The following is a 24,226-nucleotide window of genomic DNA, read 5'->3' on the forward strand; positions in this document are numbered from 1 at the left end:
AAGAAGAAGAAGATTCCTCTGATGAATGGAGAAGAAGTTGACATGGATTTGTCTGCCATGGAGTAAGAACAGCAAAGCTAGCAGGGATGAGTTTCCACCAGCCTGCAGGACTGTGTAGTTGTAAGGCTTGTTGTTCCTCCGCAGCGCCGACTCTCCTCTGCTCTGGATCCGAATCGACCCGGACATGTCCATCCTGAGGAAGGTGGAGTTTGAGCAGGCTGACTTCATGTGGCAGTATCAGCTGCGGTATGAGAGGGACGTGGTTGCACAGGTAGGATCTCTGGATTCCACCATCACACCTGCACCTGTTTACAGGGATGGTCAGCTGGTCCAGAGCGGCTTTCATCTGTCCGTCAGAGTTCATTCACTTAAATCTCAGGTGGATGTTTAGTGATGATGCGCCCCTGTTTTGTAGGAGGAAGCCATTTCAGCTCTGGAGAAATTCCCAACTCCTGCCTCCAGACTGGCTCTGACCGACATCCTAGAGCAGGAACAGTGTTTCTACAAAGTCCGCATGCAGGCCTGCTTCTGCTTGGCTAAGGTCAGCTTTGTTTTTCTTCTGTGTGCCCGAGCGGCTCTCACCAGGCGTCTGAAGCCCCGCCGCTGCTCAGGTACGGCGGGGGTGCTTTGGACCAGTCCTAAAGGTGGAACTCCATCAGAGGACCGTGGCTTTATCGAGCAGCAGGAGTGGGAAGGGAACTGTCCGAACGCTTTAACACATGTCCACCTGTTAGGTGTGTCTCAACAGTTGGAGTCGAGATGATGAGGACATTTCCAGTCAGAATCGCACCGACCCGATTTTACAGCTGGCTGGGTCATGTGACCCTAAGCCTGCCAAAAGAACACCAGCAGTTGCAGCTCAGTGAGACTCTGAGGGTAAACCCTCAGGAGCAGGTTCAAACCTCATGGAGTTGCACTTCCTGCTTCACGTGCCTCTGGTTTTAATAGTTGGTGGTGCCATCTGATGGGAGAAGGAATTCTGTGTACGAAAGTCTGATGGACTGCAGCAACTGCTTAATGATCCTCAGCTGTGTAATAAACCCAGGCCACATGTCCAGTCAAAATACACATGCAGGGGAAAGAATGAGAAACAAATTCCTCAGGTTAGCTTCAGACCAGAAGGTCTGAGAAAGCCAGGGATGAAGCGCGAGCAGAAGGAGGTTCTGTTTATTGTTTCAGACTTCTGGCACATCCTCACCTCTTCAGTCCAAACTCTCTTTCACATTGAAGAGGCAGCAGCAGCCGTCGGGCTAACCCTAGCCTCACCGTGGACTGAACAGTCTCCTGCAGCTGCGGGAAAGTCTCTGTTCTCTGGATTTGGGCTCCTCTGACTTGGATTTCCACCCCTTCAGTTACACCTGAACCAATATTTTCACAGCGAGTGGGGGTAGACATGGTCTTTCATTACGTTACTGCAGTTAGCCTCAGAACCCAACAGACTCCATTGTAATGGCACCACACACACACACACACACGCTCACGCACGCACACACACACACACGCTCACGCACGCACACACACACACTCACACACGCTCACACACACACACACACACACACACACACACACACACGCTCACGCACGCACACACACACACTCACACACGCTCACACACACACACACACACACACTCACACACGCTCACACACACACACACACACACACACACACACACACACACACGCGCACACACACACACACACACACACTCACACACGCTCACACACACACACACACACACACACACACACACACACACACACACACACGCACATACACACACATACAATCATCCGGTGTGCTCACTCCTTGTCTTCATTTAGCCAAATGACAACATCCTCTGTCGGTGACCCTTGACCCCTCATTACCACGTTAACATAAACTCCCCACATCCTGTCGGAGCTCACAGACCGCTTCAGACGCCCCCGTTAGATTCATCCTGTACTTTTAGGCCACTTGTAAAATGTAGACCAACAGAATCCACACTGAAAGGTTCTGGTTCGGTCCGATCTGTCCCACTAAGCTGCAGAAGCCTAAATAAAACAGTGGACTGTTCTGTGGCAGAAGGCCTTCAGCTGTTGTCACGTTGACTCTTGCAGATCGCTAATTCCATGGTGAGCACGTGGCAGGGTCCTCCAGCCATGAAGTCTCTGTTCACCAGAATGTTCTGCTGTAAGAGCTGCCCCAACATCGTCAAGACCAACAATTTCATCAACTTCCAGAGTTACTTCTTGCAGAAGGTACAACCCAAACCAACACGTCTTTGTCTAAGCTGTGTGTGCCTAGAGTTCCTCTCCTATCGACTCGTTTTTCTGTTCGAGAATCACCGATTCCTCGGTACTTGGTCAGTGGTGCAAACAAGGCAAGGAGGTTCCTTTGGCCAGGTCACAGGTCACTTAGGACATGGTTAGGAGCAGCCGCAGCTCGAGGGGTGAGGGGGTTGTCAGTCCCAGCCCACGGCGGGCACCTTCTCAAAGTTCCCTTGGGCAAGGGACTGACTCCTGAAAGTTGTCCGTTGGGGTCCACTGCCCCTCAGGGAGAGGTCGGATTTCCCACAGGGATCAGTAATGCATCAATTACAAATTGTGACTGCCCTTCAAATATAGTTTAGTCACCAAGAGTCCTACAGGGGTTCCCCCAGGCGCCGGGGGAACCTGGTCCTAAGTTGTTCTCCGACAGCTTCAAGGTTGTCTCACTCTTTCTAACTGGAAGAAACAAAGACCAGGAGCAAGCGAGAACAGGTCAAAGGGTTCGAGACAAGTTCCAGAGATGTGCAGCACAATTCCGTGACTTTCTCAAAAACATGTTAAAACTTCCAGCTAAATGAGACCCATGCAAGGAACGAGACGTTAGAAAAGTTTGAGATCTGTTGGAAACTCCCTGGTGAAGCCACCGGTTCAGCAGTGAGAGTCTGGCTCTGAGAAACCACGATGTTTAGACCACATTTATCCCCTCCTTATTAAACAGCTGGTTCCTGGGTGTGTCGCACACAAACCTTTAAATAGTTTAATCATTTAATTTTTGTAAAATGCTGTTCCTCCGGCTGTTCTTATTACACATCACCAAACAACGGCTTTAAACTAATTACTGATTACTGACCTGAGGCCAGTTTTTCGTCACACACACACATTCAGGTCTAGGTCTGTTATAAGCCAGAATGGGACCTTGCTTATAGTGAATAGAAATGCTAAAACGTGATTTATTCACTTAACCTGCTGAAGGTGTTTATGTCATAACTTTAAAAACATTTGATCAGAGTTAAGGAGTTCTCAACTGGACCTAACTGACAGTACAACTTACTTGTTTTGAGTGAGTTCTGTTTGTTTGATTTAAGAGACCGTAACACAGTCTGTGTTTTCTGTTCTTAGACAATGCCTGTTGCCATGGCGCTGCTCAGAGATGTGCAGAACCTCTGTCCAAAAGATGTCCTCAACTTTATACTCGACCTCATCAAATATAACGACAACCGCAAAAACAAAGTAAACACACCCACTTCATTGTCTTTCAACCAACACGACGTATGAAACTGCAAAGCTCACATGTCTCTGATGTCCTTATTTTTCACTTGTTTTCCTGTTTTGCACTTTTATCTTTTATTATTGGTTTAGACTAATCGGTCAAAGTTCTGCTGCTCCTAATTTAAGCAGTTATTTAAAGAGCAAGTCACCCCCTACCAGATTCTTACTCAACGCCCACTTAATGTTTGAAAAATGCAACAAATGCTGTCGCCTAGCAGACCGAAAGGGCGGAGCCGCTAACAGACACGCATTTATATAGTTTATCAGGAAAACAAAGTTGACTTGGGGGTGACTTGCTCTTTAAGGACAGTAGCTGCACCTTCAGATTAGCCACTGCAGATGACACAACAGGAACTCTAGCCCTTATAGGGGGTACGACAGGAACTCTGGCCACTACAGGGGATACATCTGGAACTCTGGCCACTACAGGGGATACAACTGGAACTCTGGCCACTGCAGGGGGTACGACAGGAACTCTGGCCACTACAGGGGGTACAACAGGAACTCTGGCCCTTATAGGGGGTACGACAGGAACTCTGGCCACTTCAGGGGGTACGGCAGTAACTCTGGCCACTACAGGGGATACAACTGGAACTCTGGCCACTGCAGGGGGTACGACAGGAACTCTGGCCTCTACAGGGGGTACGACAGGAACTCTGGCCTCTACAGGGGGTACGACAGGAACTCTGGCCTCTACAGGGGGTACGACATGAACTCTAGCCACTACAGGGGGTACGACAGTATCTCTAGCCATTACAGAAGATACGACAGGAACTCAAGCCACTACATGGGGTACGACAGGAACTCTGGCCTCTACAGGAGGTATGACAGGAACTCTGGCCTCTACAGGGGGTACGACAGGAACTCTGGCCTCTACAGGGGGTACGACATGAAATCTAGCCACTACAGGGGGTACAACAGTATCTCTAGCCATTACAGAAGATACAACAGGAACTCAAGCCACTACAGGGGGTACGACAGGAACTCTGGCCACTACAGGGGGTACGACAGGAACTCTGGCCACTACAGGGGGTACAACAGGAACTCTGGCCACTACAGGGGGTACGACAGGAACTCTGGCCACTACAGGGGGTACGACAGGAACTCTGGCCACTACAGGGGGTACGACAGGAACTCTGGCCACTACAGGGGGTACGACAGGAACTCTGGCCACTACAGGGGGTACAACAGGAACTCTGGCCACTACAGGGGGTACGACAGGAACTCTGGCCACTACAGGGGGTACGACAGGAACTCTGGCCACTACAGGGGGTACAACAGGAACTCTGGCCACTACAGGGGGTACAACAGGAACTCTGGCCACTATATGGGGTACGACAGGAACTCTGGCCACTACAGGTGGCTCGACAGTATCTCTAGCCATTACAGAAGATACAACAGTAATTCTAGCCACTACAGAAGATACGGCAGGGACTCAAGCCACTACAGAGGGCAGGACAGGAACTCTAGCCACTACAGAGGGCACAACGGGAACTCTAGCCACTACAAAGGGCACAACAGGAACTCTAGCCACTTCAGAGGGCAGGACAGTAACTCTAGCCACTACACAGTGCACAACAGTAACTCTAGACACTACAGAGGGTACAACAAGAACTCTAGCCACTACAGAGGTCAGGACAGGAACTCTAGCCACTACAGAAGGTACGGCAGGAACTCTAGCTGCTACAGAGGGCACTACAGTAACCCTAGACACTACAGAGGTCAGGACAGTAACTGTAGCCACTACAAAGGGCAGGACAGTAACTCTAGCCACTACAGAGTGCACAACAGTAACTCTAGCCACTACAGAGTGCACAACAGTAACTAGCCACTACAGAGGGCACTACAGTAACTCTAGACACTACAGAGCGCCCAACAGTAACTCTAGACACTACAGAGGGCACTACAGTAACTCTAGACACTACAGAGGGTACAACAGTAACTTTAAACACTGCAGAAGGTACGGCAGTACTTTACCCTACTGTCTGTTGTCCCAATTTTTGTAGGGTGATGTTACGGTTGGGGTTATTCATGTTGCTGTAATTTTCTTTTGCTCATAAAAGCAAATAATTTTGAGGACCGGTTTTATCATCTTTTATTGTGTTTCTGTCTCCCTGCAGTTTTCAGATAACTACTACCGGGCAGAGCTGATTGAGGCCCTGACCAACTCTCTGACTCCAGCAATCAGCATCAATAATGAGGTGCGGACAGTGGACAATTTAAACGCTGATGTCCGTTTCATCCTGGAGGAGATCACCCGGTATCTAAACATGGAAAAACTGCTGCCAAGCTTCAGGAACACCATTACTGTTAGGTACAGAGCAGAACGTCTGTCAGGCTGCTTTTCAGCTCAGTCTATCAGGACACCAGAACAACAGAAGTTTGTTGGTCTTTGACTTTTTTCAGTTGTCTGCGAGCTATCCGTCAGCTGCAGAAGAACGGTCACATCCCCAGTGACCCGTCTCTCTACAAGTCCTACTCCGAGTACGGACACTTTGTGGACGTCCGTGTTGCTGCGCTGGAAGCTCTAGTGGACTACACTAGAGGTATATTCAGTTTTAATCAGTACCAGCAGGTCGGGTCATGATCAAATCTGAAAAAAACAAAAACAAGTTTGCTGTATTTAGATGAAGAGTTGGAACACGGATCTGTGGAGGCATGATGTGTTTTCTGTTGGTTACGTAGTTCTGCTTGTGTCTGTGTGTGTTTGTTATTGTTTGTATTTAGTTGAAAGGAGCTCATCAGAGTTGCAGTGGCTGTTCAACATGGTCCTGAATGACCCAGTTCATTATGTCAGGTCAGTGAAATGCTCACATAGTCAGATTCACTAATACGTATAATATGCACCCCTTCTATTTGTTTCTATTTTTTTGGCATGTTTTATCTAGTTTTCTGTAGAGAATCATCAACATCCTCAGACTATTGTGAAAACCCAAATAATCTCACACTTTACTGTGAGAATGAAGCATCTGCAAACAGCTCTTTATCGACTTCAGTCATAAATGACACCCCAGTGGCATTGGCACCATGCAGCATGGTGGTGCTGAGGGTGGTGGAGGGGAAGCATGGTCAGTGTCTGTGTATAGTATGATTTCACCACTGTGATGAAAGGGTGAAAGCTCCTCTGCAATTCTGGCAAAGATAAACCTCAATGGTTTTATGTCTGCTGACTGTCTCTCCTAACTAACTCCTCTCCTAACTAACTCTACTAACTGACTCTACTCCTAACTGACTCCTCTTCTAACTGTACTCCTCTCTTAACTGACTCATCTCCTGACTAGCTCCTCTCTTAACTGACTCTTCCTAACTTACTTCTCTCCTGACTGACTCTTCTCCTAACTAACTCTTCTCCTAACTAACTCTACTAACTGACTCTACTCCTAACTGACTCCTCTTCTAACTACTCATCTCCTGACTAGCTCCTCTCTTAACTGACTCTTCCTAACTGACTTCTCTCCTGACTGACTCTTCTCCTAACTAACTCTTCTCCTAACTGACTCTTCTCCTAACTGACTTCTCTCCTGACTAGCTTCTCTCCTAACTGACTCTTCTTCTGACTGAATCCTCTCCTAACTAGCTCCTCTGCTAACTGAGTCCTCTCCTGACTAGCTCCTCTTGTCTAGCTCCTCTCCTGACTAGCTCCTCTCCTACCGAGCTCCTCTCCTATCTAGGTCCTCTCCTAACTGACTCGTCTCCTAACTGACTCCTCTCCTAACTGACTCCTCTCCTGACTAGCTCCTCTCCTAACTGACTTCTCTCCTGACTAGCTCCTCTCCTAACTGACTCTTCTTCTGACTGAATCCTCTCCTAACTAGCTCCTCTGCTAACTGAGTCCTCTCCTGACTAGCTCCTCTTGTCTAGCTCCTCTCCTGACTAGCTCCTCTCCTACCGAGCTCCTCTCCTATCTAGGTCCTCTCCTAACTGACTCCTCTCCTCACTGACTCCTCTCCTAACTGACTCCTCTCCTGACTAGCTCCTCTCCTAACTGACTCTTCTCCTAACTGACTCCTCTCCCAACTAGCTCCTCTCCTAACTGACTCTTGTCCTAACTGACTCCTCTCCTAACTGACTCCTTTCCCGACTAGCTCCTCTCCTAACTGACTCTTCCCAATGGACTCTTCTTCTAACTGAATCCTCTCCTGACTAGCTCCTCTCCTACCTAATTCCTCTCCTATCTAGCTCCTCCCCTAACATACTCTTCTCCTAGCTGACTCTTCTCCTAACTTACTCTTCTACTGACTCCTCTCCTGACTAGCTCCTCTCCTGACTGACTCTTCTCCTAGCTGACTCTTCTCCTAACTTACTCTTCTACTGACTCCTCTCCTGACTAGCTCCTCTCCTGACTGACTCTTCTCTTAACTAACTCTACTCCTAACTGACTCTACTCCTAACTGACTCCTCTTCTAACTGACTTCTCCTAACTGACTCCTCTCCCGACTAGCTCCTCTCCTTACGGACTCTTCCCAACTGACTCTTCTTCTAACTGAATCCTCTCCTAACTATCTCCTCTCCGAACTGAGTCCTCTCCTGACTAGCTCCTCTCCTACCTAGCTCCTCTCCAAACTGACTCGTCTCCTAACTGACTCCTCTCCTGACTAGCTCCTCTCCTAACTGACTCGTCTCCTAACTGACTCCTCTCCTGACTAGCTCCTCTCCTAACTGACTCCTCTCCTAACTGACTCTTCTCCTAACTGACTCCTCTCTTAACTAACTCTACTCCTAACTGACTCCTCTTCTAACTGACTTCTCCTAACTGACTCCTCTCCCGACTAGCTCCTCTCCTTACTGACTCTTCCCAACTGACTCTTCTTCTAACTGAATCCTCTCCTAACTATCTCCTCTCTGAACTGACTCTTCTCCTAACTGACTCTTGTCCTAACTGACTCCTCTCCTAACTGACTCTTCTCCTAACTGACTCCTTTCCCGACTAGCTCCTCTCCTAACTGACTCTTCCCAACTGACTCTTCTTCTAACTGAATCCTCTCCTGACTAGCTCCTCTCCTACCTAATTCCTGTCCTATCTAGCTCCTCTCTTAACATACTCTTCTCCTAGCTGACTGCTCTCCTGACTATCTCCTCTCCTATCTAGATCCTCTCCTAAATAGCTCCTCTCCTAACTGAGTCCTCTCTCGACTAGCTCCCCTCCTGACTAGCTTCTCTCTTATTCAGCTCCTTTCCTGACTAGCTCCTCCCTTATCTAGCTCCCCTCCTGACTAGCGCCCTTCCTGACTAGCTCCTCTCTTATCTAGCTCCCTTCCTGACTTATTCTTCCCAACTGACTCTTCTTCTAACTGAATCCTCTCCTGACTAGCTCCTCTCTTGTCTAGCTCCTCTCCTGACTAGCTCCTCTCTTATCTAGCTCCCTTCCTGACTGACTCTTCCCAACTGACTCTTCTTCTAACTGAATCCTCTCCTGACTAGCTCCTCTCTTGTCTAGCTCCTCTCCTGACTAGCTCCTCTCTTATCTAGCTCCCTTCCTGACTGACTCTTCCCAACTGACTCTTCTTCTAACTGAATCCTCTCTTGTCTAGCTCCCCTCCTGACTAGCTCCTCTCCTGACTCGCTCCTCTCCTGACTAGCTCCTCTCCTGACTAGCACCCTTCCTGACTAGTAGGGCTGTAGCGAAGCCTCGACGAAGTCGATGACTCGATTCAAAAAATTTGTCGACGTCAGATCCGGAAGTCGATGCACCGCGCCCACTTGTTGCATCCCCAGGAGTTTGTAAATAGAGGAGGAATCTGCCTGTTTTTCCTCTAGTTCGCCCTCTTCTCCGCCTTCACTAACATCTCCGCCAAATACCGAAGACCCGGAACAACGTCCGTCCGCTACTAGATTATTTTCCTGTTTTGCCCCTTCGTCTCCCGGCAACGGGCAACAACTTCCGGGGTCAGATGCGCTGCTTCGTGTCTATCGCAGATGTAGAAAATCACCGGGAGCGCTTCTCCCTTCATTAAGGAGCTTCTTTCAGACATGAGGAGAGCTGTTTTGGTGGTAGCAGTCTCTCCTCCGTGCTGGTCTGTTTGCTGCTGGGTGTTTTTGGTTTATTTAAACTTGGTAACTTGAACTTAACGTTGGTAAAGCTACTGTTAGCATCTTCGCTAACAGCTTCTTGCGTTGGGATAAGCTGTTACGTTTTGGTTTAGAGTTCATCTTTTTTGTGGTGCAGATCTCCCTTTTATTACATTTAGAGTGTTGTGGGTTTTCGGTTTAGTGTAAAATATCACCTGAGTTTGGTTTAACCCGTAACACCACTCGCCTCACGCACATAAGTGACCAAAACAAAGCAGCATGGAGACACTCCATCTTCTACCACCTCTCAGGCAGCAGCCTGCACTCCCAAGTTCTACACGTCACCAGAACATAACCAACCAACACAATAAACGCAGTGTTATACAAAATGGAAGGCCTGTAGTGTTTATTCTCTTACAGTAAGAATTTATCCATTTTTTTGAGGAATTTATTTGAGATTTTCTGGTTTTTGTTAATTGTGCAATAGAAAAATAATCATTAGATTAATTTTCTAAATAGTCATTAGAATAGTCGACTATTCGATAAAATAATCGTCAGAATAATCGTTTTAAAAATAATCGTTTACCCCCAGCCTTCCTGACTAGCTCCTTTCCTAACTATCTCTGGTGTTTTCTTCTTGACGCAGACATAAGATCCTGTGCCTGCTCTGTAAGAATCCACCGTTCACTAAGACAGCCGACTCCCCTCTGTGTAACGAGGCTCTGGTGGATCAGCTGTGGAAGTTTATGAACTCCGGTAAGACCCACACACCTTTGGGACCAGAAGAACAATTATTTGTGTTTTTATTTTTTAACATTAACCTTTATCTGCTTGGTTTTCCTCATATAAGGGTTTTGTAACTGACTCAGACACATTTGTGTGTTTGGACCTCTGCTCTGTGCCTTCTCCTTCTCCCAGAACAAATGAGCTCTGAGCTCTACATCCACTCGTTCCGTCTACGGTGAATCCACGTGCGGAGCTTAAGGGCTGTCGTTCTCTAGACTAAAACCTCTTTCATACTCGTCTGTCTGCTGCAGCACGGAGACACGTGATGTTGGGACACAAATGCTCTGGGACAGGCCCGCAGAGGCTGATGGAGACGTGGCTAATTTTTACTGTCAAAGCCCATGAAGAGTGCTAGCCTGTGATTGGTCAGAACATCACTTCCTGTAAATTCATCAACAGCGCTGCCATTAAAAACAGTAGCAAAGATGTCTAGCAGCAGAGGAACTTCCAGAAGAAGTCTGATAATACGAACATGTATACGTCCTTAAATAAAGAAGCCAGGCTGCACAGCAGATGTTTCATTCATAGAAGGAATTGACCGCAAACGTGGATTTGGAGGTGCTGCTGATGAGGAGAATGAGGAACAAACCCTAACCCTGTTTAAATGTCTGAGAAATACAAATAAACACACAAAAGTAAATATACTACTGTTGACCAGAGATGTGTCTTCAGTGGTGGCTGAAGCCCTCCAGAAAAACGCCTCCTAATGTCCTGGCGGGGAACTGCTTACCCTCCCCAGGAGGAAAACTTTCCTCAGCAGCTGTGCGCCATCGCTGACGGAGACGTCAGAGAAGGTTTCACACGCTCTGCTGGTGTTGTTGGGCCTCAGCGCTAACCCTGATACTAGAGGGCTCTGCTTTATAACGTGGAGAGTCTGGGTCGGTAGCGGGTTCCTTCTCAGGGGAGGGAGGTGCAGCTCAGGCAGCAGGAGTTGAAGAGGAGGTTCCTCCTCCTGCTGCTGCTGTTGCTACTTCATCCTCTGTTGGTGAGGAAGATGATCCTCCTCCAGCTGGGCGCGTTTGACCTCTGGGATGGTTATAAAGCACCATCTTGCCACCAGCCAAGGAAGGTGAGCTGGCTTCAGACCTGCTGCTGAGCTGGCTGCAGAGTCCTCTCTGAGCTGTGAGAACTCTCTAAAGAGCGAGTTTGGCTGCCGGTCCAGGACCACGTGGTAGCTCATCATTCTGTTGCTGCTGGGAACCATTTAGTTGCTGGAAGAACTTCAGTCAGACTGCTGGAGACCATCTGCTGCAGCTGAACTCTAACGACCTGAATAAATACTGCAGCACGTCCCAGAGCTCGCTGAGGGAACGTTAAAATAATCAGTCGCTGCTGCGCTGGATTATCTGCTTTTATGTTGGGAATCCAGACTTTTCTCTGCTCAGAACCAACCTTCAGACTCAGTAGAGTTCATCAGGTAATGCAACATCTGAGTGGTTCAGGCTGTTTACTCGGAAAGGTCCCTGTTGGTGTGAAGGATCAACGTTAGTCATTCCTAGATTCAAGTTTCATCGACCAAACAACAAAAACCGGCGAAGAGCTAGAAAAAAACAAGGATTATCGTGTTTCTGAGTCCACGTGTCATCAGGAGGTCGGCATCCGTCCTCCAGCCTGGACCTGGAGGTGTCAGAAACAAAAGTTCATAAAGTCCAACCAGTCTACAGATCCGACCTGGTCTCCGTCCTGATGTCTAGTTTCACGGTTTACCAAAGGAAAGAAGAGTTGGATCCAACGTTACTATTCCAGCCTTCTGGTTAGACCCCCCCCCCCCCCCCAGTTATGGTGATACCACAGAACTGTTATGGTGAGTTCACTCACCAGGAAGCCAAACTGGGTTTATATGAGACAGCCCAGTGGGTTAGGGTTGTAATGGTTCCAGTCTAGAGAGCGTGATGGTCTCCTGAGGAGCACCGCGATGAGCCTGGTGTTGACTCCACCCCTGTAGTCGTGCGTGTTCTGGGTGAGCGTCTCGGACGAAACGAGCTTCCTGACTCTGTCCATCATTCCTAAAACCTGAGAGCCCAGGCCCAGGCCCGGTTCCTGTCTCCTATTGTGTACTCGGGTTTCATTGTTTCTTTTACTTCCAGGGGGTTGCGTGTACTTTAGAGCTAGCAAACCCGGCCGTAGAGCTGCTCCGTGCCAACACAAATACCCACGGCCTCACAAACCCAATAAGAATCTGTTCACAGCTTCCTGGCGAGCGCGGAGCTCTTGTTGCAGCGAGGAGGCGGGAGGACGGCTGTTTGTTGGCCAGCGTAGCGTGGGACGCTGCTGCCAGTTTAAACACTGGGAGACCAGTGTGGTCAACTTAAATACCACCTTAAGAAAATGTGCTGGTTGTTCTTGTCTCCGCTGCACCCCCACACACTCTCACAGGATGATGTTTCAGCAGCTGAAGGTCAGTCCTGTACCACCGCTGCTGCTAATTTATTACAGCCATGTTCTGGAGCCACAGTCAGCCCCCCCACCGTCTGGCGCCTCATCTCCTGGACCGTCATCTTCAGCAGCATTCTGCTCTATGCTGCTGGTCCTCTGACAGAGGACACATTGTGTGCTTTGGTATTGTCTCAGTGGGAATGTAAAAGTGGAGTATTTACTGTATGAAACCAGAACTGGGCCTCACCACGTCCTCTTGGTCCCACCACTTTACGTAGGAACGTCCCACGACTGGCGGCTGCGTTGCGACGCCGTGAACCTCTACTACACGCTGTTCGGTCTGACCCGGCCGTCCTGCCTGCCGCTGCCAGAGCTGGGCCTGGTGCTCAACCTGAAGGAGAAGAAAGCTGTCCTCAACCCCACCATCAAGACCGAGCTCGGAGTCGGCGTCGTCATGGAGACACCTGCCAGCATCGGCATCCACGGAGTGGGCATGAGCTACTCATCCGTGAGTGGCTGTTAGAGGAACTGTGTGTGTGTGTGCGCGTGTGTGTGTGTGTGCGCGTGTGTGTGTGTGTGTGTGTGTGTGTGTGTCAGAAATATCATGTCAGGATCTTTTTACAGTAAAATTATTGGATGGTTTTATCTTCCCGACTCCATTCGCTATGGAGCGACGGCGGCACAGGAGTTAAGTGCTCACCCCGTAGTCCGAAGGTTGCAGGTTCGAGCCCCGCTCAGTCTGTCTCTGTCATCGTGCCCTTGGGCAAGACACTTAACCCCTTGCTTGCTGGTGGTGGTCGGAGGGACCGGTACCCGTGTACGGCAGCCTTGCTTCTGTCAGTGTGCAATAATCAGATTTTACGTGACTTCCATAAAATGCACGTTCCTGATCAGAAACGGGACGGCTCGCTAGCGAATGTAAAAGCTGGCGCTCGTTAACGAGGCGTCATTTATGAAGTCGGGTAGTGTAAATGAGGCGGGGAGGCTCTGCTGTTGCACACGTGAGCGTGGGCGTTGTTTTACTCAGCAACCAGAGTGGCAGCACTCTGAACCTCAGGCATCTAAGTCTATAAAAGTGTAGCATCTATGCTAGCATGCAGGCAGCAGAAGGTCAAATTGTAAACGACATCCTTACTTTGATGAGTGTTTTATTTTTATACTTGTATACCGGTTGTAGCTGGATCTGGCCTGTACCCTCGTGTGTGCGACGTTCTGTCTGTCCTCTAAAGGTCGTCTCTGCTGCTCCAAAGTTAACCGCTTTGATAAAATACATAATCAGTGTAATAATCTAAAAACGCTGTTGGTCAGTAATGCCCAAGAATGGCTGTAGGAATGAGAAACGGGCCGCTTTAGCGTCCAGTCTGGCCAGAAGCCGCTCGCATTGACGAGGAATGATTATTATTCAGGAATTATGAAACCAACGCGGTTCGGTGAGTTCAGAGTCTCACTGGTAGAAGCTAACTGTTAGCATTAGCTGTGGTAGAGTCATGTTGCTGTTGGCCAATCAGAGGGGAGATGTCCAAAAATCAGGAAATAATGTCTAGCCACCTGAAGCTTCTCCCTGCTCTGGCTCACTTCTACCTCCTGAAACAGGAGCGCCAGAGCTTTCCCCACAGAGATCCACTCACAAGAGCGTCGGTTCTACTAGAGACCGCTGCAGGTGTCGGACCTGGTCCTAACATGGAAGCCTGTTTGGGTCATCTGTGTGGAATAAGAGAACTTCCACAGTACGTCAGAGATGTGAACTCGACTCCTGAGGCTGGCATCTGGAAGACGGCGCTTCAGAGCAATAAGGTGATGTTCCAGCTCCTGATGAGTGGACTCGGCTCCTGAACGCCAGTAATGATGTCAGCAACAAGCTTTGTGGAGGTCTGGGTTTCCTCTCATGCTGGTCAGTGATCATGCTCCAGCTGGTGGGATGGGTGTAGTTCTGGTCCCGTCATCTGCTGCCCGGTATCTGGCTGAACCTTGATGCTATGACATCACCCAGAATCCCCAGAGAAGCACACAGATCTGATGATCAGACCGACACAAGTCCTCAAAACCACCTTAACGTTTTGGTTTGGGATGATTTCTGGGTTAGGGTTAGGCTGCCTGGTTCAGGTGGAACCGTGTGGAACCGTGTGTGTTCTCGCTCAGGTGGACGAGGAGCCAGATCCCATTTCTCTGGGGGTGTGTGGGGTCGGCCAGCCCCCTCAGGGCCTGAAGAGGAAAGCAGAGACTCCACTGGGGTCTCCTCCAGAACCAGGACAAGTCCTCCAGCCGCAGGATGAGGATGGAAGAGGGAGCCGCTACAAGATCAGGGTGAGAATACTGTTTGTTCTTGATGGGTCCTGCTAGGACCTACTGGGTCCTGCTGGGTTTTACTGGGACCTCCTGAGACCTACTGGGTCCTGATGTCTGTTTTGTTCCAGTTCAACACCATGGAGGATGAAGATATAGATATGGAGACTGTCCATGACAGTCAGGCTTTCATTCACCAACATCTAACCCTATTAGAGAGGCCCTCTACACCTGGTAAACACACACACACACACACACACACACACACACACACACACACACACACACACGCGCGACATGAGTCTGATAACTGATAAATGATTATGGGTCATGAATGAATCGGTTATGATGTCATTCACCTGCAGCATAATCATGTGATTAATAAATAGGCCCGTTATGGACGTTATAAACTAGACGGAAGGCCAGCTGCTGCAGGTTTTCAGCATCTGTTCACATCTGCAGAGCAGCTTCCTCCCACAGCCTGGGGTTTGAACGAGGAAACGACGTTTTACTTTGTTAAATCTTCCTACACGTTTTTCAGATATCTGACATTTTCTATTCTCTGGTGAAATAAACTCATATGAAATAATCGTGACGCATCAAGATATCGAATCTGAGACTAGTGAAGACTCGCGTCTCTAACTGTAGGTGAGCTCTGTTGGAGGTTTATTCTGCCTGGATCCAGAAGGGTTCCTGAGCCTTTAGATGGTTTCTCAGTCTGCGCTGTTTTACAGACATGAAAGAACTTTAGCACCAGATGTTCATGTGTACCGTTTCATCTGCACAGCGGCTTTAGTCGAGAGTTGGGAAACCAGAGTTCACGTTAAGGAGGCTGCAGGCAGTGGCTTACGTCAGCAGGGGGCGGAGTTTAGCTGTTTATCGCTGGTGAATTATAAATCATTCATGTTTAGATTCTCCTCTCTCAGGTAAAGAGCCGCCGTTGGTGGAACAGGCGCTGCTCGCCATGCCCGCCACTCCGGTTCTGCCCTTTTCCAAGGAGATGGCGTCCTCGGCCTCCAAGCACGGCGGAGACCACGGCCACCACCACCACCACCACCACCACCACGAGCACAAGAAGAAGAAGAAAAAGCACAAGCACAAACACAAGCATAAGCACAAGCATGACAGTAAGGACAAGGACAACCCTCTTGTCTACAGCAACAGCCCAGCTAGCGGCAGGTCCCTGCGCTCGCCGTCTCTGTCCGACTGAACATCTGGACAGGTTCAGCTTCCAGCTGCTGCCAGTTCAGATCAGGCCAGCTGAGCACATGTGTGAGACAGGTGCTGGTTTGAGTCCTTGGAGACGTGTGTCTGTCCACGTCTGATGCAGCTGTATCGTTTTCATTCCTCAGAGACACTCTGGACAACACGGCCGTTGGTCCTTCATCCTCGGATCTACGTGTTCCTCAGCAGACATGTCACCCAGACATACTGTGCCTTCCTGCACCCCCCCAGAGACACTTCAGTCCCAGCATCCGGCGGCTCTCAGGTCCAGGGCTCTGGAACGTCTGAACCTGTGTTTGTTGTAGTGTTGTAGCTCTTTCGTCTTCTGATGTCTGAGTAGATGGAGTCCAGATCCACAGCAGCTACTAGATGGTTTTAACAGAAGAGCGAGTCGGCACCATTCAGTCCATCCTTTAGATAAGCAGAAGGTCCTGAGCCTTCCTTGAGTTGCTGCTGGACACAAATCTGAGGGCCGTCACCATCACCTGTAGCAACATGAAGAATTCAAATAAAGCCTTTCTAACTGCTTGTTTTAAAATGACTTCACACTGATTGTATTTCCTGTTTAACGCTGGCTGGAGCGCCTCTGAGCACCTCATCATCCACAGGTCGCACTTTAACCTGGGTCAAAGGGATTTGGAAGCAGATGTTATTTTTAGATTAGTGACTTGAGGCCTTCAAGAGGAGGATGAGTTGAAGGCAGCAGCTGTATGGTCCTGGTCCTGCTGCTGCACAAGTCCACCAGACCTCCACCGAAGAACACTTCAGTTGATTTATAAAGTGCCAGACCACAGCAAGGCAAACGTTCCAGCTGAGGGTACCTATCAGTGCAGAGTTAAGTAAAAGTTCCTATATAAGGAACCCAGCAGGTCGCATCGAGTCACTGACTTGTGTCAGTCTTAGCAGCAATCCTCATACTAAGCAAGCATGCAGCGACAGTGGAGAGGAAAACTCCCTTTTAACAGGAAGAAACCTCCAGAGGATCCTGGCTCAGTATAAGCAGCCATCCACCATGACACACACACACATTTTGCTGAGCTTAAGCACGGTTTTAGTAAGGATGAGCCCCCTGTGCTGTATTGGGCGTTTCCTGTGAAGGTCCTTGGGACGACTGCTCCTGATTTGGCGCGTTATAAATATGCTGAACTGAATTAGACCAGTAAGCCAACCTCCGGTCCTTTTTAAAGGCTCATTATCTAATGCCACACGTAAAGAGAAGTAACACTATGAACAAGACCATCACCATTGGTGAAGGGCCATGGATGTAGTTTTTTGGGGGGGACAGGGTGGGACATGTCCCCCCCACTTAAAGTCCATTTTTGTCCCCTTCACTTTTTACCATTGATGGACTGGCTCTCTGTCCAGGGTGTACCCCGCCTACTTGCCCGTTAACAGCTGGAGATGGGCACCTGTCTGGAGATGACTAGAGTGAACTACTTCCTGTCTGGAGATGACTAGAGTGAACGTTACTTCCTGTCTGGAGATGACTAGAGTGAATGTTACTTCCTGTCTGGAGATGACTAGAGTGAATGTTACTTCCTGTCTGGAGATGACTAGAGTGATTGTTACTTCCTGTCTGGAGATGACTTGAGTGAACTACTTCCTGTCTGGAGATGACTAGAGTGAACATTACTTCCTGTCTGGAGAGTACTAGAGTGAATGTTACTTCCTGTCTGGAGATGACTAGAGTGAATGTTACTTCCTGTCTGGAGTGAATGCTACTTCCTGTCTGGAGAGGACTAGAGTGAATGTTACTTCCTGCCTGGAGATGATTAGAGTGAACGTTACTTCCTGTCTGGAGAGGACTAGAGTGAATGTTACTTCCTGTCTGGAGATGATTAGAGTGAACGTTACTTCCTGTCTGGAGAGGACTAGAGTGACTGTTACTTCCTGCCTGGAGATGATTAGAGTGAACGTTACTTCCTGTCTGGAGAGGACTAGAGTGAATGTTACTTCCTGTCTGGAGATGACTAGAGTGAACGTTACTTCCTGTCCGGAGAGGACTAGAGTGAACGTTACTTCCTGTCTGGAGATGACTAGAGTGAACGTTACTTCCTGTCTGGAGATGACTAGAGTGAACGTTACTTCCTGTCCGGAGAGGACTAGAGTGAACGTTACTTCCTGTCCGGAGATGACTAGAGTGAATGTTACTTCCTGTCCGGAGATGACTAGAGTGAACGTTACTTCCTGTCCGGAGAGGACTAGAGTGAACGTTACTTCCTGTCTGGAGAGGACTAGAGTGAACGTTACTTCCTGTCCGGAGATGACTAGAGTGAACGTTACTTCCTGTCCGGAGATGACTAGAGTGAACGTTACTTCCTGTCCGGAGATGACTAGAGTGAACGTTACTTCCTGTCCGGAGATGACTAGAGTGAACGTTACTTCCTGTCCGGAGAGGACTAGAGTGAACGTTACTTCCTGTCTGGAGATGACTTGAGTGAACTACTTCCTGTCTGGAGATGACTAGAGTGATTGTTACTTCCTGTCTGGAGATGACTTGAGTGAACTACTTCCTGTCTGGAGATGACTAGAGTGAACGTTACTTCCTGTCTGGAGAGTACTAGAGTGAATGTTACTTCCTGTCTGGAGATGACTAGAGTGAATGTTACTTCCTGTCTGGAGTGAACGCTACTTCCTGTCTGGAGAGGACTAGAGTGAATGTTACTTCCTGCCTGGAGATGATTAGAGTGAACGTTACTTCCTGTCTGGAGAGGACTAGAGTGAATGTTACTTCCTGCCTGGAGATGATTAGAGTGAACGTTACTTCCTGTCTGGAGAGGACTAGAGTGAATGTTACTTCCTGTCTGGAGATGACTAGAGTGAACGTTACTTCCTGTCCGGAGAGGACTAGAGTGAACGTTACTTCCTCTCTGGAGATGACTAGAGTGAACGTTACTTCCTGTCTGGAGAGGACTAGAGTGAATGTTACTTCCTGTCTGGAGATGACTAGAGTGAACGTTACTTCCTGTCCAGAGAGGACTAGAGTGAACGTTACTTCCTGTCTGGAGATGACTAGAGTGAACGTTACTTCCTGTCTGGAGATGACTAGAGTGAACGTTACTTCCTGTCCGGAGAGGACTAGAGTGAACGTTACTTCCTGTCCGGAGATGACTAGAGTGAATGTTACTTCCTGTCCGGAGATGACTAGAGTGAACGTTACTTCCTGTCCGGAGAGGACTAGAGTGAACGTTACTTCCTGTCTGGAGAGGACTAGAGTGAACGTTACTTCCTGTCCGGAGATGACTAGAGTGAACGTTACTTCCTGTCCGGAGATGACTAGAGTGAACGTTACTTCCTGTCCGGAGATGACTAGAGTGAACGTTACTTCCTGTCCGGAGAGGACTAGAGTGAACGTTACTTCCTGTCCGGAGAGGACTTGAGTGAACGTTACTTCCTGTCTGGAGATGACTTGAGTGAACTACTTCCTGTCTGGAGATGACTAGAGTGATTGTTACTTCCTGTCTGGAGATGACTTGAGTGAACTACTTCCTGTCTGGAGATGACTAGAGTGAACGTTACTTCCTGTCTGGAGAGTACTAGAGTGAATGTTACTTCCTGTCTGGAGATGACTAGAGTGAATGTTACTTCCTGTCTGGAGTGAACGCTACTTCCTGTCTGGAGAGGACTAGAGTGAATGTTACTTCCTGCCTGGAGATGATTAGAGTGAACGTTACTTCCTGTCTGGAGAGGACTAGAGTGAATGTTACTTCCTGCCTGGAGATGATTAGAGTGAACGTTACTTCCTGTCTGGGGAGGACTAGAGTGAATGTTACTTCCTGTCTGGAGATGACTAGAGTGAACGTTACTTCCTGTCCGGAGAGGACTAGAGTGAACGTTACTTCCTCTCTGGAGATGACTAGAGTGAACGTTACTTCCTGTCTGGAGATGACTAGAGTGAACGTTACTTCCTGTCCGGAGAGGACTAGAGTGAACGTTACTTCCTGTCCGGAGATGACTAGAGTGAACGTTACTTCCTGTCCGGAGAGGATTAGAGTGAACGTTACTTCCTGTCCGGAGAGGACTAGAGTGAACGTTACTTCCTGTCCGGAGAGGACTAGAGTGAACGTTACTTCCTGTCCGGAGAGGACTAGAGTGAACGTTACTTCCTGTCTGGAGAACTAGGGTTTTGTCTGATTTCTGACTTTTAGCTCACTGGTTCAGGACATTTGGATCAAACTAAAATAAATGGAATAAAACATCCAAACCCAGTTTTAGTCTTTTGGAAAAACATGAAAATGCAGACTGGTTCCATTGGGTGCTGCTAACTGGGAGACTCCCACCAGTCTGAACCACGGACCTCCCCCCTTCTCCTTCTCCTCCCCCTGCCCCTGCTTTCTTTAACGGCCCTCCTCTCCGGTGGTCTCAGTCTCCTCAGGACCAGGACAGCTGTCAGACCCGCAGGACAACATGCTGCTACAGAACCTGGTACGGTGAGATCCGCGCGCGGTGCGCATGCATGCGCTTCCCGGTTCCGGTCATGAGCTGCACGAGGACACCTGGATACGGGTCCAGGTGTTTATGAAAGAACCGTCGCAGCTGGTCTAATACCAGTTCGTTGCTGTCCTCCTCCCAGTTCGTGTGGATGCTGTGTGGGTCGGACCTGTGCTGGGGGGTGGTGTTCGGTCGCCCCAGACGGTCTGGAGAGGACGGGACCTCAGCCAGGACCGACTGTGAGTAACCTGCAGGTGTGTTTCACGTCACCTGCTCCACATCCACACACCAGGGGGCGCTAAAGAATGCTACAAGCTCAAACTGCAGCTGCGTAATGACGTAACCAACAGCTGGCATGGGAGATGACGTACCAGGTGACATGGTGGCAGAAACATGATGGATACTCGGCCTAGTGACTCAGCTGGGTTCTGGATCTGGTTTACATACACATGACTCCTGGTTCTGGTTCTGGTTCTAGACATCTGAAACCAGAACCAGGCTGGAATGGGCCTCTTCCACAGCTCAGGTTGGGATTTGAAAGTGTTAGTGATGGCTGCATTCCATTCAGAAGTTCTCCCTCCCCTCACCCCGGCTCTCCACCGGACGCGTACGTGTGGCGTAACGTCCGCGTAACGCGCAGCTAACAGCCGCCGTTATAGTCGCTGGGTGTGTGTCCACCAGGTGTGTGTCCACCGGGTGTCCACCAGGTGTGGAGCGGCGCGTTTTGGACTTGTTGTCCTTGAAACGTTTTGTTGTGTCGATCTGCTAAATTTACGCTTCGACCTTTTTTTACGCGCTGCGCTTCCAAACGTGTCACGCTCAGCTCGGGTCAGACAGGAAGAGCAGAACATCCTGAACCTGTCACAATGGCACACGACCTGTGTTTCTGTAGCGCCTTGCAGTGGTGTACAGCCCCCCAAGGCACTTTACAACACGTCAGCCGTTCACACCCTCCCCAGCTGGACCAGAGCCTCCCTGCTGGTTGTTTTCTGAGGTCCCTCAGACGGGACCTATGGCTTCGGAGGAATCCCCCCCGGTCACTTGGCCCGGTTCCAGGTCCAGAGTCTGCCAGCACGAATGAGAGGAGGGAGCAAAGACGGATCCCTATGGCGCCGTAAGGAGAGAGAGTGTTTATTCCTCTCTGTGTTGAGTCAACACGGAAGCGAGGTGGTTCTGATCTGCAGACCCGGTTGGCCCGGCTGAGGGCTGACAGTCGCTCCAGAACATCTTCTTTTCTGTTCAAACTGGTTTAGGCTTCAGGTTTCTGACCCGTCAGAGATCCCTTCATGCTCCAAAGGAGGAAATATCCAGAACTCAGAGGTCCGACTCTCACAAAGCAGCCGGTACCATTTGGTTCCAGAGCTGGGGGCAGGGTGGGGGTGTTCCTGTTGCTGTTCCTAAAACCATCACGTTCCAGCTGCTGCTGGACTCTGGTGTTCAGGAAACCCAGACTCTGACTCTGCTTCAGGACCCAGAAGGTCTGCATGTTCTGGGTTGGGGTGATGCCCTCCTGCCTTCTACCTTCAGCAGGAGGTCCAAAAGCTCTTCCTGCTGGGTCGAGTTTCGGATTGGGGGTTCTCTGCTAGGTTCCCCCACCAGCAGTCCGGTTCGGACCTCTAATTTACACAAAAACAAGAACTGATGGATCCACCAAGGCTAAAGTTCTGTTCTGCTGTCCTCAGCTCGCTCCGGGTCTCTGTACGTGCCGACCTCCGGCTCCTGCAGGAACCGATGCTTTGAGCTGATGGAACTGGACCCTCCCACCTGTCGCTGTGATAACCTCTGTAAGACCTACAATGCCTGCTGCTCGGACTTCAACCAGCTCTGCCTTCGGACAGGTACTCCACGACCAAACACCCACACCACAACGTTCCTCCGGTTCGGTCCGCTCGTCCCTCAGCTGGGATCTGATCAGCCAGAACCCTTTTAGCGGTAGTTGGTCCGGGTCCACCTGATAGAGAGGATGGTCTGACCTGCGGTGGACCATGTAGGGTCGGGGGGACCGGAGGTCCAGCCGGGCTCAGTCAGAATGAGTTTAGGAGCCGTTTTAAAGATAACACAAATGTAAAAGCAAGGATGAAAGTGAAGCTGTTATCAGAGACAAAGATCCATTCAGCAGCTCTCGTCTCTGGGTGGAGAACTTAAAGGCACACAAAGTTGGTTTTAGTGTGCTTCAGCACCCCCTAGTGTCCTTTATAAACCACTGATGTGAACTCGCTCTGCCTTTGTGCCCTCCGGGGGGGGGGGGGGTCCATAATTTTTAGCAATTTTTTTCATGCTGGAACGCTAAACCGCCCCCAGCCACTAGGTGGCGGCGTGCTCAAACTAATCAACAGGTTGCCTGTTTAACCTAGTCTGGCAACGCTCCATTGACGGTTCTCGGCTGTGGGGCGGGTTCTACCGTTGTCTCTGAGAAGACTGCTACTGGATAACGGACAACGTGACGTACTCACCACAAAGGATGTCGTAAACGAGGCGGCCCGCTGTTGAAGAAAGAGAATAAATCTTTTTTCTAAATAAAGGACTTAAGTACATCCATCTGCTCCTGATTCTACTAAAGCCCAACTCCAAATGGTCCACGATTGACGTAAAAGTCGCCATCTTGTTCCTCTCCGTCGCATCATCCCGCCCACCAGATGAATAGAGGGCCCTGATTGGCCCCCAAAGCTGATAGAGCGCTGTGATTGGCCCACCACTGTGGGCCAATCACATAAACTTGTCCCAAGTCTAAAATGGCGCTTTATAGAGCCCTGCACTGAAGCCCTAGGCCCTCGGGCCGGGCTTCGGGCCAACGACTGTGTAATTACCTCGGACACGGGCCGGGCGCCTTTATTTTTAATTGAATTCATAAAAAAAAAAAAGGAAACACAAACGCAGCAGTAGAGCCCTGCGAGGGACTGTTTTCTTCATCCCGCTCCCGCTGAATCTCTGAGAGGGTGCTCGCTGCAGAACTACAAAGGCGGAGCTGCACCATAAGGTGGAGCTGCACCAGAGTCAACCCCGCCCATTCACGCAAACTCAGCCTAGCCCACTGACTTCCGTTTTTGTTTTCAACTTTATCGCAAACTGACCTGACCCACATGAATTACGGCTGTTACTAGTTTACAGTCGTTAATGCTATGTTCTGTGCTCCAATTAAACAAGATAAATATAACTTGCTACATGACAAAGTCTGAATATATCCCGAAATAAAAAGGTTTCTCGTAGCGAATATGTGCCCACAGCCGCTCTAACAAATGTCCTGTCCAACAGCATATCACCCCTCCCTGTGGGCTCTGGTAGTCCAGTGGCAAGATCGTCTGACTTACGTTTTGCTTTCCCCTCAGCTGATGCTGGTTCGATTCTCGGTGGGGTCGGCAACAATCTATTCAGCCAGCTGAAACATTTAATTTGTTCATATTTTAGTTGTAATGTTCATTTTCAGCAAAATATTTATGTCTCTACAAGTTCTTTGAATTTGGTCGTTCCTAAACAGCATTTTAGTTGAAACTCTGCTCACAGATGGACTCACACTGGCTAAATAAACGAATGAATAAATAAAAAAAAACACATTAGTCATAATATGTTAAACGGCATACCAATAAATTGTTGTAAACATA

The 24,226-nt window shown here is 49.2% G+C and overlaps 2 protein-coding genes across 8 annotated transcripts in view; both read left to right on the top strand.

Annotated features, from left to right (window-relative positions):
- Nucleotides 1-16,411, top strand: part of taf2 (TAF2 RNA polymerase II, TATA box binding protein (TBP)-associated factor) — a 30,956-nt gene extending 14,545 nt beyond the window's left edge. For both annotated transcript variants that reach the window (XM_015975867.3, XM_015975869.3), the window contains 13 exons: nucleotides 1-62; nucleotides 145-271; nucleotides 416-541; nucleotides 2,100-2,240; nucleotides 3,369-3,479; nucleotides 5,639-5,832; nucleotides 5,925-6,064; nucleotides 6,246-6,315; nucleotides 10,174-10,283; nucleotides 12,968-13,197; nucleotides 14,829-14,993; nucleotides 15,104-15,206; nucleotides 15,899-16,411. The exon at nucleotides 1-62 is cut by the window's left edge and continues 4 nt beyond it. In XM_015975867.3, coding sequence (XP_015831353.1) covers nucleotides 1-62; nucleotides 145-271; nucleotides 416-541; nucleotides 2,100-2,240; nucleotides 3,369-3,479; nucleotides 5,639-5,832; nucleotides 5,925-6,064; nucleotides 6,246-6,315; nucleotides 10,174-10,283; nucleotides 12,968-13,197; nucleotides 14,829-14,993; nucleotides 15,104-15,206; nucleotides 15,899-16,182 — 1,863 coding nt within the window. In that variant the 3' untranslated portion in view covers nucleotides 16,183-16,411. The remainder of the gene's footprint in view (nucleotides 63-144; nucleotides 272-415; nucleotides 542-2,099; nucleotides 2,241-3,368; nucleotides 3,480-5,638; nucleotides 5,833-5,924; nucleotides 6,065-6,245; nucleotides 6,316-10,173; nucleotides 10,284-12,967; nucleotides 13,198-14,828; nucleotides 14,994-15,103; nucleotides 15,207-15,898) is intronic.
- Nucleotides 16,412-20,201: 3,790 nt separating this feature from the next.
- Nucleotides 20,202-24,226, top strand: part of enpp2 (ectonucleotide pyrophosphatase/phosphodiesterase 2) — a 36,439-nt gene continuing 32,414 nt past the window's right edge. For 3 of the 6 annotated variants that reach the window (XM_070551256.1, XM_070551251.1, XM_070551252.1), the window contains exons 1-3: nucleotides 20,202-20,621; nucleotides 20,770-20,866; nucleotides 22,310-22,465. In XM_070551256.1, coding sequence (XP_070407357.1) covers nucleotides 20,604-20,621; nucleotides 20,770-20,866; nucleotides 22,310-22,465 — 271 coding nt within the window. In that variant the 5' untranslated portion in view covers nucleotides 20,202-20,603. Of the gene's footprint in view, nucleotides 20,622-20,725; nucleotides 20,882-22,309; nucleotides 22,466-24,226 lie in introns of those variants that run through there. The other 3 variants (XM_070551253.1, XM_070551255.1, XM_070551254.1) reach the window with 3 other exon arrangements.

The sequence above is a fragment of the Nothobranchius furzeri genome, chromosome 5, assembly GCF_043380555.1.
Source record: "Nothobranchius furzeri strain GRZ-AD chromosome 5, NfurGRZ-RIMD1, whole genome shotgun sequence".
NCBI lineage: Eukaryota > Metazoa > Chordata > Actinopteri > Cyprinodontiformes > Nothobranchiidae > Nothobranchius > Nothobranchius furzeri.